General features: G+C 37.6%; 1 protein-coding gene across 1 annotated transcript in view; it reads right to left on the reverse strand.

Annotated features, from left to right (window-relative positions):
* Window positions 1–15178, reverse strand: part of LOC139946092 (uncharacterized) — a 27841-nt gene continuing 12663 nt past the window's right edge. The window contains exons 4-16 of the mRNA XM_071943700.1: window positions 14266–14430; window positions 13196–13341; window positions 12626–12894; window positions 11794–11918; window positions 10303–10375; window positions 8718–8847; window positions 7889–8027; window positions 6779–6886; window positions 6238–6333; window positions 5598–5749; window positions 5088–5213; window positions 3352–4371; window positions 1–1239 (exon numbers count right to left, since the gene is read on the reverse strand). Of these exons, the coding sequence (XP_071799801.1) occupies window positions 1110–1239; window positions 3352–4371; window positions 5088–5213; window positions 5598–5749; window positions 6238–6333; window positions 6779–6886; window positions 7889–8027; window positions 8718–8847; window positions 10303–10375; window positions 11794–11918; window positions 12626–12894; window positions 13196–13341; window positions 14266–14430 (2679 nt within the window). The 3' untranslated portion in view covers window positions 1–1109. The remainder of the gene's footprint in view (window positions 1240–3351; window positions 4372–5087; window positions 5214–5597; window positions 5750–6237; window positions 6334–6778; window positions 6887–7888; window positions 8028–8717; window positions 8848–10302; window positions 10376–11793; window positions 11919–12625; window positions 12895–13195; window positions 13342–14265; window positions 14431–15178) is intronic.

Consider the following 15178-nt stretch of genomic DNA (forward strand, 5'->3'; position numbering starts at 1 on the left):
ATTTCAGACTTGAAATGTGCATCATTTTCCAATAATTAAACCATTATGAGTCCATCTATTTCCACAACAAAAACATACACAAATAAATTAAGTATACATAGTACACTCCTGAAATATAAAATATTCAAAAATTTCAACTCATAATTATCCATCACAGTTTTTCATTTATATAAAATTTATATTTTTCCCATCGAAAGAGAAAATGCATACAACCATCACTTCTGTCGGTTAAACAAAACCTGAGGAAGCATTCAAACAAACAAAAAAACAAAAAAACTCACTAAATTGTTGCTACCTTAGGTTTCAAACTGCCTCTAGTTATCAGGCAATCTCTATGGTCCAGCGTTAAGAGCAGATCTCTAGAATGGCAAAGGTCCTGAGTTTGAATCCAATTGAGAAATATGCATATGTGGCTTTTTGTTATACCACTCATGAAAATTACTTGATACACATCGGTGCGTGGATAAAACAATTAATAAAGCAAATACAGTCCAAAGGCTGTAACGATAGTTTTCTGACCTATCAGTAAACCTATTAAAAATTATATTACAGATTTTTCAGTCAATATTGCACAAAAATAGGTACTTCTACCAGGATTTTAATCGCAGTTTTAAGAATACCTGATTCAATCAAATAATGCTGGTGTTTAGATTCACTGTGTTTATCAGTAAATTAGCATCCATGAAATTTCACAGATTTCCTAATGACACTTGCTGCTGTATAGGTAGGAGGGAAGGTCTAAATGAGCTAAAGGGCTTTTGAGGGAGCAGCTCAAAGGTCCGACAGGTTGGAATGTTATAATTGGATAAGTTAAGCACATGGACCGGCCACATTGACCACACAGATCATTCTACATAAAGGAATGTTCACCCATTTTCTCTCATGGAGGATTGTTCTGTAGCTCAGTACAATGATCTGCAGTCCAGCAGAGCAGAACATTATGGCAGTACACTGGACTGCAGGCATACATTGCCAACATTCCTTTGCACCCAGAACAAGTGGTCCATACTGCTGTTTCTGTTGTAATCCATAATATCGGTGGACTGGACACAGTTTATGTATGGGGTGGTTCTATCCCTAAGGCTATTTGCTGACTTTAAAACCCTGCACTAGACATCACTGCATGGCTGGCCATCTTCATCACAGTATGTGGGGGACGACTGAGAGGAGGTTTTGCTCTTTTCTGTCTTCTCATTGGCTTCTTCAGTCAGATTTACCACATGGCTGTTTCGTTTCCAGCTGCAAAAATAGAACAACGCAAAATTGTCAAACCCAGAATATAAATCCACTACTTGTGTTTCGTAAAAGTTTTCTTCAAAAAGTTTTGGCATTGATGGGAGCCTCCAATGATGAAACAAGGCTTAAATCAGAGGCAAATCCAAGGGTCAAGTCAGAAAGATTGCGTTTCTAAAGAAGGTGTTTGCTCTGCATGTTTTGCTGCAGATTGGCTGCATCAGTTCTGCATATCTAACATAATAAGGGGAGATTCCAATTTGAGATGCCCAATTCAAAGAAAAAACTGCCTCATTTCAACCCAATAGGCCATTTTCATCTGGTACAAGGACGTGTTTGATCACAAGTTACAACTTAAATTTGAGTTCCTTAGACTATAAAGAAAGTTGCCAAGTCACATGATTCAAGCAAGCTTTTGCGTAGTTACGTAAGAGGCGTCAAACACCCATATTGAATAGAGGTTGCTATACAAAAGCTGGAGGTTGCATAGCAACTGTCTCTATAGTCTGAGGAATTAAAATAAGCAGTAACTTGTGACTAAGCAGGGCCCAATTTTATGGCCCTGCTTACTGCCGAATTCTGCAATTACGATCACAATTCCCTGCTTACGTGCAAGCGCCAAATTGTAAGCCTAAAATTGTAAGCGTAGAATGCCTAGTAACGCAGAGTACGCACCAAAATTCGCCACTAACCCGTGAAATACAGAATTCCCTGCTTCCATAAGGGCCGATTCTGTGCTTGCGGTAAGCAGAGCCATGAAATTGGGCCCAAGTCTTTGTACAAGAATTTTTAAGCAAAATTAACCCACAAATGGCTTGTTTGTTCTTTGTGCCAATTTGGGAGTCAGTTCTGTAAAAAGGATATGGGATTTGTGAAAAAAGATAGCTACTCATGCAAACTTACTTGAAATTGGGACTGCAGGTACAGTAGGTGTGCAGAGAACCAAAGACCAGAGTGGAAATCAAACCCACACAGTGCATTCAAACATGGTGCAAAGAAAGGAGAACAAGAGGATATTCCATTAATACAAATTCCAGTTGCAACAGAGCAATATTAAAGTGAAAGTTGTTTATAGACACTGGACACTATTGGTAATTATCAAAGACCAGTCTTCATTGAGCTCAATTGGTCGTCAAAGTTGCGAGTTAAGAAAGAAAAAACACCCTTCTCACACGAAGTTGTGTGCTTTCAGATGTTTGATTTCGATACCTCAAATTCTAAGGTCTCAAAATAAAATTTGTGGAAAATTACTTCTTTCTCAAAAACTAAATTACTTCAGAGGGAGCCGTTTCTCACAATGTTTTATACTAACAATAGCTCCCCATTACTTGTTACCAAGTAAGGTTTTATGCTAAAAATAATTATTTTGAGTAATTACCATTAGTGTCCACTGCCTTTAAATAAAACAAAATTTTTAACTTCACCAAAAAGATATAAATTTAAATCCAACTTAGCAACACAAAGTATGTGAATAAATTGTATTTCAAACAAATTTTACTGGCTGCCATAATTAAGTATTCATAAATACCTCAGTTTGCTATTCCTATTGGTGGAGAACGCGTCACCTGGGTTTGTATAAACCTTTGTTTATGACCAGTAAAAAGTGTTAAAACATGGGCGTGACACATGAGCTTGCACCTGTGCTTATAAGACAGTTTCTTAATTCCTATTGGTCGAGAGCAACGGCCGGGACAGTTGTGCCACATCACGCAATACGCGCGACGCGCACAGCATTCCCTTATAAGGAGTTGTTTACCCGAGGGTGGCTGAGGGCCTTACCATTTTAGAGCTGGAGGGGTGTTGTGTTGAAAGAAATCATTGAACAATTATAATTTTTGCATTAACTTTACTTTTTGACCAAAAAGGTATTTATGAATGGGAATCAAAGTTTGTTGAATCGGTTTTCAACTAGTGGTTTAAACTTGCCGAGGCCTGGTTCTTGATATCAAGAACCAGGCCTCGTTGGGATTAAACCACTAGTTGAAAACCTCTTCACCACACATTGAATCCCTCATGAAAACCATATTTTGTGGTAAAACACAATTGATATTTTAGTAAGTCACTTCATAACATTAGGTGCAAAGTGGATTAAGTGCAAAAAACAGACAAAATATTTACCCTTTTCCAAAGAAAATATTCTTCAAGGAGGCAGAAAAGTTTGATTTTTTGTTGGATTTGCTGGCAGCCTCTGATCGTTCCCTGGGACTTTGCTTTATTGTGGGTTTCAGGTTCGATCTCGGTGATGAAGTACTTTCCATTGATCCGTTCACTTGATTGTCCTCATTCCACACCACTTTGAGTTTTTCTGGTTTAGACGTCTCTGGAGTGTGTACTCGGTTTATATGAGAGATTGAATTGGCTCTCTTACGAGTCTCCGACCGAGTCGTTTCTGGCAGGTGCATCGTACTGCTTGCCCTCTCGTCCGACTTCAAATCGTTCAGTTTCTGAAGATTCTGCACATTCAAGGATTGTCTACGATGGTGTTTTCTCCGTTGATGAGCTTCATTGTTGTCATCGTAGACAATGTCATGTTCATTGAAGTGGTGGTCACCTCTTGGAGTGGACGTCCTGGAGGATGACCCGCTGGACATTGAGGAACCAAAATGTGTCTTACGTCCTTGAGAGACCTGATTGACAGCCTTCTGTCTTGTTCTTGGCAGGGCACTGGAAGGCGAGGATGGTTCATACCTGACCTCTACGTCGGTATCATCCTCGCCGTAGATCCCGTATGTGGGAAGCTCTGGTAGGTTGGACTGGGATCTGGAATTTCTACGCTTTCCATTGCCGAAGTCGGCATCGTCGCTGGCTTGCTCTGGGATGAAGGTCATACCTGGAATGGCAGCAGAGACGCTCGTTCCCTGGTAGCCTTCACTCAGCATCCTATGATCATGGCTTCCACGCCTTCCCGTCCGTCCATGATACGATTTTGACACATGTGGACTTTTCCAAACATTTGCTCTTTGGCTTAATATTCCTTTAGCATTCATGGGAAATGAGGCCCTTCTGTCCTGCTTGTGGCCATTTGAAAGGACGTGCTTCTGAGGATTCCTTAGTCTGACTGGGCTGCCATTCCATGTTGATAGCAAGTTACCAGCACTTCCTCTCCTAAGTTCTGTTGGATCACCATCTGGACTGATTCTGAACACGAAGGGGTGGAGGATAAAATAACATTAAATTAATTGGATGATTTCATGTCCTTGTTTCAAAGAATTCAAATTCCTAATGCACAACAAAATATTTCACACATTAATTTATTTTATAAATATGTTGCATTTGGGACTTCGGTGGACACTAGTCGGCATCAGACATGCCAGGTAAATCTAGTGTTCATTGCATATGCATAAACAATGGGAAATTAGGTTTGTTGTCATTTTCCCATTGTCCGCACAAAACAGTGGTAGCTTTTAGTGGCACTACAAAAGTAGGATTAATTGACAATCAAGCGTGGAAAAAAAAAACTTCAACAGAGACTTTTCAGAACAATTCTGAATGTACAATGTAATCCTTTGAGAAAGACTCTGCTGGGGTCAGGACATTAAGTATTCTTTTATACAGAGGTGAGAGTCATTACTAACGAACAAGTCTGAAACTTGGATACAAATTCAAAGGTATGTTGAAATGATGGCATTTCTACTGTTTGGTAACCCCTGGGGTTATAGATTATAAGGAGCTTTTGGGAACATTCTCCAAAGCACTAAAGAAGTAGACCAATGAGCAGGATTCTTTATATGTGGAAAAAAATACTGTCTGATTTTCTTCACCAGGCCGACATAAAAAGTTTGAATTCAGACAAAAGTCTGAACAATCTCATCCATGTTTATAAATCTTAACGAATGATGGTATGTTTAACTCACGATTGATTATAGTTGTTGTACGCTGACATCTCATCATTGGAGTACATTCCACTGTCCTTGGTGAGGGATGACGACTGGCTTGTGGTTAACATATGAGGGGAGTAGCTGGAGGCTCGACTGCTTCTCCTGTGTGGTTGTGGGAAGAAAAGAAAAGCGCAAAAATATAATCTCATAAATGCCAGCAAGAATGCGGTTCTAGACAGTGATATTAATTTCTCATTTTCTGGATGTAGTATGAGAAAACATTTTAAACACTTTGACGCATGCACCAAACAATAATAATAGTGCTGGGTTCTTAGATAGCACTTCATCACACCCAAATTATATCATAAGCCCTCTTTTGGTTAATTGTCTTGCTCAAGGACACAAGACTCACAACCGGGAAACAAACCCACACTCTGCTGAACTGAGCTTGAGCGTGGTGCTCTTTCTTATCCACTCAGCCAGGACTCAACAACTGCAGTTTATCCATCACAATTAACACCCCACCTTAACTGGAACAATCCTCACCTTTCTGAGAGGAAGAGTTTGTAGGTTCTAGCGGCTTCCACTGCTTGTTCAATGGCAGGATTCATCGATGCCAGGAAGTTGCCAAAATATGTCAAACATGACTCCACATGGAAATAATCTGGATGGTCCGTCTCAGTGAACTCCAGGACTGTCTGTAAGGTATGCATTAAGACGTGTAAGTTTTGCTTGTTAATGCAGGGGTCAATTTCTCAAAGAAATAGGATGAGGTTAAACTCGTCCTTAGGATTAATCTTAAGGTCTGCATGCTACAGGGCAGGGTTGGAGCTCGTCCTAAGATTAGTCTTAAGTTAGGAAGAGTTTTGTGAAATCGACGGAGTGATTATTTACTTTTTAACATATTATTTGTAATGACAAACTATAAGGCTGAAGACCTTTGTAATGACAAACTTTATAAGGCTGACCAGAAAATATTTCTGCAGAATTTTATAGACTTTTACAGGCTAGGCTTTTTAATAACAATCAAGTACTTTTCTGAAGGGGAAAACATATCAAAAAGGGAGAGAATATTCCTTGTTACTAAACATTTAGGGAATGACTGTATTACAGGTTTTCTAGTGTTTGTTGTTTTAGTGAAAAGTGAAGAAGTAAACAGAATTTGAAAGTCCAACAATGATCTGACCTTGAGATGAAGAACGTAAGCTGGGATCCTCTGAATAGGAGCTAGGAGGTAACCAAGGAGATCTGCTTGCTCATCTTCAATATCCGCCAGTTGTTTCTGCAATTCCAATAACATTATTAATGTTTTGGCACGATAATGTACAGCAAAGTTTATCATGTACATTAATCAACTATCAAGGTTAATGATTTTCACTGAAGTCTTTTAATATTTGAGTGAGAAATGACCTCTTTCTTCATCAGAGGGAGCCGTTTTTCATTTTTGTTTTTAGCTATCAACAGCTCTCCATTGCTCACTACCAAGAAAGTTTTAATGCTAACAATTATTTTAGGAAATAACCAATAGTGTCCAGTGCATTTAAAGCCTATTCCTCAGTTTTATTTTCTTGAATCTCTAGCTGCTTCTACGTTCCCAATTTTTGAACCAAAAATGGCTTTGCTTAAACACATATCACTGATGTTACCCCAAAATTTACTTCAAAAGTAGGAACTGTCAAGACACATTTACAACTCGATGCAAAAAAAAGAAAACCGATCAGACCTACCTTTAGGAATCTTGTGAGCTTGGCTGATTTTCTTGTGTGATGGGAGAGTAGGGAGACACTCTCTGGGAACATCTCGATGTATAAGCCGTATTGAGACAAGAAATTGGCCTGAAAATCAAAAGAAAATCAATAATCCAAAACTTTTTTCTTTTTTACTACAGACAAGTTTGGTTGGATATCTGATTCAGTCACAATCCACGTTGGTAGTTTTTTCAATTATTGTTGGGTATTGAGACCAAACCAAACAAGGCTGCCTTATTCCAGTGAACTGTGACCACTTCTGTTTAAGAAAATAAAATTAGCTGTTGCAAACAACTTACCAACCAAATGGGCCGATGGTATAAATGCAAAAAATAGTTAATGGCCTGAAATTTCGACCCTAGCAGAGTCTTTCTTGGAGGCTAAATGACAACACAACAAACATGAACAGGTAACACTTCTGTTTAAGGTAGAACCCTCTTACAAGTTTCATCCAGGTCTATGTCAAACCCTAGGACTTTCGATGCTTGTTTCACAACCTGTTTCATTTTTCACAACCCGTTTCATTTTACCAGTATCTTGTTTTCTTGCTCCATTGTATCAAAACACACAGTCATGAGTATAGCACTTTCAGTAACAGATGAGTAAAATGTTCCAATGTTTTCCTTGTAATTACAATATATTTTGAAAAATAAAAGTAAATTCAGAAGATTTTAAAGGGTAGGTACACTATTGGTAATTGTCAAAGACCAGTCTTCTCACTTGGTGCATCCCATCATAACCATAAAATAACAAGCCTGTGAAAAATTTGGGCTCAATTGGTCATCGAAGTTGCGAGAAAATGATGAAAGAAAAAACACCCTTGTTGGATGAACTTGTGTGCTTTCAGATAGGAATAAAAGACTTCTAGCTAGAAGTCTTTTATTATTTTAGTGAGAAATTACCTCTTTCTCAAAAACTACATTACTTCAGAGGGAGTCGTTTCCCACAATGTTTTATACTATCAACAGCTCACCAATGTTCATTACCAAGTCAGTTTTTAAGTTAATATTTGTTTTGAGTAATTACCAAATGTGTACCTTCCCTTTAAGTAAAAAAAATGTACAGAAAAACAAATGAATCAATACTGACACTTTCCATTCCAGCAAATTTGGCTACAACGTCACCATGCATTCCCTGCCACTTTGAATCACCGAGGCGAGTTTCCAGAGCACACAACAGACAGCAGTGTCTGTCAAACATCTTGGCAAGACTAGGTGGGAATATAACACTACGAGGAAATGGAAACACAGAACCAGTTAAGCTGAATACATACAAACTTTCACCTTGGTCACTCTTAAAAATTAATGGCAACACAAACCTTTGGTAAGAAGCCTACAGCAGCATTTTGAGAAACATTTCACTTCGATGCGATGTGGTTTGAAAACAGATTTTTTCGTTTTTATGCCCCAAAAGTTGGATATGCTCTGTCTGTAATTTTAATGTTTTAAATGTCTATTTTGTAAATTCAATGTAATTTTGCCTATGGCAACTGAATTGAATGTTTTTTGAATAAACCATGAATAATAATAAAAATAATGATATGAAATTGTGTATTCCTATTAGGGATTATTCTTACTGCATGGATATATTCGCTCCGGATTTTTGGCGTTATATCAAAAACATTACAACCTTTTGAAATGAAACTTTAAGATGTTAATTGTATTGTGTACACCTATGTTTATACAAGGTTAAAACAACTGAACGGTTCGAAAAACCAAAGTTATACTTCGCTTTTAAACTTTTAAATTAAAGTTCACATAATATCTCATCTAGACCAATTGGTTTTTGTGCACATTGTAACCTTAATTTTCCATTCCCCTTCAAAGGAAACCTTTAAAATCTCATCAATGCTGAACAGAGACTAAAGCTTTAAACATAGAAGGTGACAGTGGTATTAATTATGTGACTGTAAACTCACTTGATTTCTGATGGATGTATGAGTGACTCAGTGACCAGGGGTAACATGATGTTCTCTCGTAGGGAATTCAGCTGACCAACGTACTTTCTCTCCGAGGTCAGAAGCTCCTGAGCAAGATGTATTCTCTGAGCTGGTGTAGGAAGGGATATCGAATTGCATCAGGGAAGTTCTTACTATACTCGTAATTTCATTCATAAAAAAGTTATCATGAAAAAGTATCTGTTTTTTTAATGTATTTTTCTGATTTCCTATACTGTCCACCTGTAACTTTCTTTCCTTTTTAGAAATCAATAAAAAACAATAAGTAATAGTTTAATTATTTGTTGGTGTTCATTTCAACCCTCCGTTTTCCAAAAAAAAATCATTACAAATTTAATACAATTAAAAATGCTTGGTATGATTTTTTGCTGATTTAACCCCCAAATTTAGATATCAATTTTAAATATTTACTTGTATTGATTCAAATAAGCTATAAGCTTTCAGGTTCTGCACAATACGGAATTAACAGGCATTAACAACTTTTTGTTCACTAATTTGCAAATGACACCATTTCTTTCATATTCAACTTTTATTCTCTGAGGACACAAACAATTACAACAGTACATATTGAGTTGGCTTATTGGTATCAGGTTTAAGTGCAAGCCAAGGCTGACTAACGTATCTTATCCGCGAGTGATAAAATAAATTAAATAAGACCACAGAATGAATAAATGTCTATGCAACCTTACGTCATGACTGAGCCACGACTTTTCAAAATGTATCTCTTTTTTCAAGGATTCACAATCAGTAGGAAAAAAGGCGGACTTTCCACAACTTCAAAGCTACTATAACAACTTCCTGAATCAGAACAAGAACGCTTTTAAAACTAACGGCCTTCAAAAGTGCAAACAAAAAATACGTTACAGGCTGCTAACTTGTTCATCACAACAAAGGCACTCACAACTTCTGGAAAACACCGCTTGGATTAAAGGATCAGATACGGTTGTTTGAATCAATGACAAAGGATGTAACAAAATCAAACAGACAAGGGAAGAAAAGCGGCTACAATGGCAAGGATAGTGTAGGACAATCACACATCTAGAGTAGCTGACCGACAATCAATAACAACTTAATGGTCTAATGGTCCCCTCTAGTGGAGTCTTCCGAGAATTTGGTGGGATGAAGATTCTAGAATGATAAATGGTTCGATAAAAAAAATCAAAAGTGGGTAGCACTTGGGCTCTGGACACTATTGGTATAAAATTACTCAAAATAACTGTCAGCATAAAAACTTACTTGGTCAGTAGCACTATTAATAATGTATAATATTTTGAGAAACAATTCCTTTGAAAGGAATGAAGTTTTATGGAGAGGGATACCAAAATATTTCATCCTGAGACATGTTTCTCATGTATGTATTCCAATTACAGACTTTTCTACGCGTGTACAACTGGTTAAAACTTGTCAGCAATATCTCAAAAATACTAACACCTTTTGAAATGAAATTTTCACAATTAGTTTTGTTGTAATACATCTACATTTGTAGTGGATTCAAAACAATCAAACGGTTCAAAAAACCAATACCTTGCCTTTAATGATTCCTTACCTTCATAGAGTTGGTTTGAATCCTGTGTCTGTTTTAGGTTACTGAAGGAAACTCTCCTGCCTGAATTAAAACCCTGAATAGAAATAGAAAAACATTCAAAACCCTTCAAGGCTTGCCCGCAACACTAGCCTGGGGTATTTTGTCAAGTAAAACCTGAGTGCATGAGTTAATATAGAATAAAATACAACTAATATCAATCAACCATAAAATAGTTATGATTGCAACCATTAATACAGATTTTTTGGGGACAATACTTGTTTTAAATAGTAGTCTTAAAAAACTTCACAGGAGTAGTAAAAAACACAGTTTACTATGCCAGGGGGCTAGTAAACTAGCGCGTTAAAAACTAGTGCGTGTTACAAAAAGCTGAAGTACATGGCCTGCCCTTGCAAAATTTCATTTTAACTCCTATTAAATTACTCTAATTCAAACAAATTAAGAAAAAAGTATTGACTGAAACTTTTAGATGTCTATGTTAGTTAAAGTTTCCAACACACTTTTTCAAATGTTTTTTTTATTAACTAGGTCGTAGGGTTGTTTTTAGTAGAATTAAGATGATTTCCAATGATGTGATAGGCTTCTTTTTCTAAGGGATTCATGTACAACCACATTCATGGGTCAAATGTTTTGTAACAACTGACAATAGATCTTCCCAGATCTTCTATTTGATAAGCTATGTAGGTTTTATTCTCTATTGAGACAGCGCTTGGATAATTGATTCATCAAAGAAAGTGGAGATTAACTGTTACATCAGTGGTTTTCAAACAGCTGTTCATAACACGGACACCCCAATGGCTATGCACAATCTTAGGTGTCACAGAGAACTGGACAAAAACTAATGCTTCCCATTCTAATTTACACAGACTCCAAACGATAGCCAGGGCCCAATTACATAGAGTTTCTTAAGCTGAAACTATTGCTTAACAATGGTCTGTTATAGGCTCAGAGATCAGTGCTATATGCAGACATTAGTAGGACACCAACCACAAATTGTACATGTTACATTGTAGTTTGGCTGGTAACCAAGTTCTGGTAAGCATACTTTTGTTGTGCTAAGCTACTTTTTGTGCTTAAGCAGCTCTATGAAACTGGGCACTGAGCCCAACATTATAGAGCTGCTCATTAATAGCTAAGCGCAACAAAATTATGCTTGCCAGAAAAAGACAACCAACCCAAAAATTTGTCCATCTACAACTGGTATCCTGCTGATTTTTGCTAAGCAGAAAACTTTTAAACATCTGCTTAAGCAGCTCTATGCAATTATGCAGATGAAGAAAATACGGTCAAAAACCCAGCTAGTTTGGTTGGGCAATAACAGTACTGTTTCCCCCGTAAGAAATATTGCCTCAATGACAAAGACAGCTTACTTTTATGAAATTCTAGAAAACTACAAAGCTGGAACACATGTACTCTCCCCAAAGAATAAAGTCACTTTTGAAAACATCCTCATTAATTCATTTATCAATAGTAGGTCTTTAAAGGCTTGCTTACCTTAGCCATGTGTTCTTTGTCGATCTGATCTTTGTCACTGGACATCGAGGAGCCGCTTGCGTTTCTTGATGGGAAAGAGTCAAACTGTCTGCCAGGTACCTCCTCAGATGGCTTATTAATAGATCCTTCATATCAGGTACAAATCATTTTGTGACGATTAATAACAATTGATTTGAATAGTGTCATAATAGATCAATAACTGACCTTTCCTCCAATCTTAAGTGAAAAGTGCGTATAGAAGTTGAAAAAATCCATAATTAAATGTTATTCTTAGATACCAAATATTTCTTTTTGCCAGTAATTACTTTGGTGACTACTCTTGATCCATTACCTCCAGCTACCTGAACCCTGAAAAAACGCAAAAGCAATTTGATGTAATCCATACAAACTGCACAAACCAGAATATCACATTGTAGTAATAGCAGAGTGAAGCCAAGGAATATTTCAGTTGCAAAGCTGTGCTTTTATTAAAGATACTTGGTATAAAATTTTCTGAAGCATGTGTACAGTATACCTATATGGTGTAATATATTTCAGCCCTGAGACCACGGCCCAATTTCATAAAGCCTGCAAGCACAAAACCTGCTAAGGACAGGAAGTCTTGCTCAGCAAAAACAGGTTACCAGCCAATACTCCGTAAAGTTTACCTGCGACTGGTGCCCCACTAATTTTGTGCTTAGCAGAGAAATTTGTCAAGCAGTATTTTCTGCTAAACAGCTTTCTGAAACTGAGCCCTGAAAATAAGTTTTAATATTGAAATCAGAACAAAATATATATAAAACTGGGGGAAAAAACCCACAATGACTTGCGCTGAACAACACATTAATCTCACCATCATTGTTTAAGGGATCACACGAGTCCGGCAGCGAATCCATAAAAGGCTGTATCATTGGTGCCATCTTAGTATGGTGCCTGGACTGCTTGGCAGCCCTGCCTCCGTCTCTGACATCCTTCATATTGGTGTAAACAGACGGCATACTCTGTCGACGAGCCACTTTCTTTGCACTCATGACTTCCTTGGTTTTGTTGTTATTGTTGTTGTTGTCTTTGTCCTCATCCGACTTGTTGGCTGGTGTGATGGTTTCCTCTTGATGGTCTTTCCTGTAATAATTAATGTGTTTGTTAAAATAAACAAGTTGGGGTGAGCTTGCGTAATGTTCACATACTACCAAACTCCAAAAAGTATTTATTTTAAAGGCACTGGACACGTTTGGTAATTTTACTTTATAACGAGCAATAAAGAGCTATTGATGGTAGGCATCTGAAAGCAGACAAGATTATGCAACAAGGGTGTTTTTTCCTTATTTTTTGCAACATTTTATACATATGTTGGGATACACCAAGTGAGAAGACTGGTTTTTGAAAACTACCAAATGTATCTATCAATCTTTCTATTACCTACCTGTGGTTTTCTTGGTTCTGCTCATTCTGTCTCATCTTCTTGCGCATGTGACTCTGTTCCTTCCTGACACTCTCCATCTGCTTACTGAGTTTCTCAGTCACCTTGTTATTCTTCTTCACCTCACCTAGGACAGAGTTCAGATCAGTCTACAGGAAATTGGACAGTACAAAAAATAGTTAATGGCCTGACGCTTTCTCGACTCTAGCAGAGTCTTTCTCGACACTAGCAAAGTCTTTATCGACCCTAGCAGAGTCTTTCTCAACCCTAGCAGATTCTTTCTCGACCCTAGCAGAATCTTTTTGACCCTAGCAATCTATCTTGACACTTGCAGAATCTTTTTTGACACTTGCAGAATCTTTTTTTGACACTAGCAGAGTCTTTGTTGACACTAGCAGAGTCTTTCTCGACCCTAGCAGAGTCTTTCTTGATCCAAGCAGAGTTTTTCTCGACCCAAGCAGAGTCTTTCTTGTACAGTGTAAAGAAATAATACAAACTAAAGACTTACATTGAGTGTATTATGAATTTTACACTGGACCACAGGCCGGAGGCCAGTGACATCAGTGACATGGGCCAGTAAACTTTAAAGGACCGGACAAGTCTTACTGTCTTGTGTTTTTCAATTGAATAATTTCCTCTCTGTAAAATTATATTAAAATAAAAACCAAAATGATTTTAAATGTTGACTCTGAGTCTGGTAAGTATCTTTTAATTTAGTCGAGTTTCGAGGTACACTAAGACAATGTTAAATCTTCTCTTAGATTTTGATGTTATTAAGCTTTCTGGAAAGTTCATTCTTGTTTAGATTCTGGGCTTGATTTCACAAAGAGTTAAGACTGATCTTAAGTGCAAATCAGTCTAAATTGCTAGGCAAAGTGTGATATCACAATACACATCACTATGGTGATACTGACAACTCATCTTAAGATGAATCTTATCGCTTAGTGAAATCGACCCCAGGTCTTGTATTATCAATTCTGGTACAGCAAAACTTGTTCAGCTACAAGCCTCGCTGTTCGATGTGGCATTTAAGCCAAAAGGCAACAACACCAAGAGATAAAGTTGGTTTGTACCCTGATCTGGTGAAGAGACTCAGCCAGCTTCTCAATCTTCTCATCAGTCTCCTCTTTGTTGCTGTTGACTTTCTCCTGCAAGATCCTATCCCCATCTTGGATGTGAGACAGCTCCTGCATTGCGTGCACAAAACCCTCCTTCATCTGCTCCACTAAATTTTGAAGCTGTTAGAGACAAACACAGGATATGAAATAGAATTTGTGATAACAATTTAGGGTAACCTCTATATCCACAATAATTTCATCATTGAAAATCCCTTTAGTGATCGCTGGCGACACCAAGTCATGGCTCATTTAATTTGTGTCACTTTTTTCTCCACAGTGCAATGTCCAAGAAAGTCAAAGTATTCATCCTCCATATCACATATCTATAAGAGGCGGTCAGGTCCCAGAGTTGTAAAGGTTGTTGCTGTTGTTGCGTTTGTGGTTTTGTTTTAAGGGGCTAAAAAATACTTTCTCCCATATATGTAGTGCACAAAATTGACATACAGACCTAACCTAACCCTCTGATAAAGTAGAGCCATCGGTTCTTTGTAGCATGCTTTCAAGTGTCTTGCTGACGGCCTGTGCAAGGTTTTGATGTTTCCCAAACCCCTTCCCCTGCCAATTAAACTTGCTGGCTTACTAGGGAGACAGTATTTAGTAGAACCTTCCTTCATTTGTAAGGGGTTTTAAACACAGGTCATTGCTATCAAGCACTAATAAGTAACTGTCAAACTGAACCCTAACTCCCCATAAAGTGTTTGGCTAAAGACCCTCCCGATTCATCCAGTCAAGGATAACTCAACACCCAAATGTTTGAACCCTGATAACGTTAGGACCATAGCCTCCAAAATCAGACAAAAACTATGCAAAGGAACTGTCAGTATTATAAGGATTCACTTTGACAAAGCAATCTATTTGCAGCCAAGGT

Source organism: Asterias amurensis, chromosome 1 (assembly GCF_032118995.1).
Source record: "Asterias amurensis chromosome 1, ASM3211899v1".
NCBI lineage: Eukaryota > Metazoa > Echinodermata > Asteroidea > Forcipulatida > Asteriidae > Asterias > Asterias amurensis.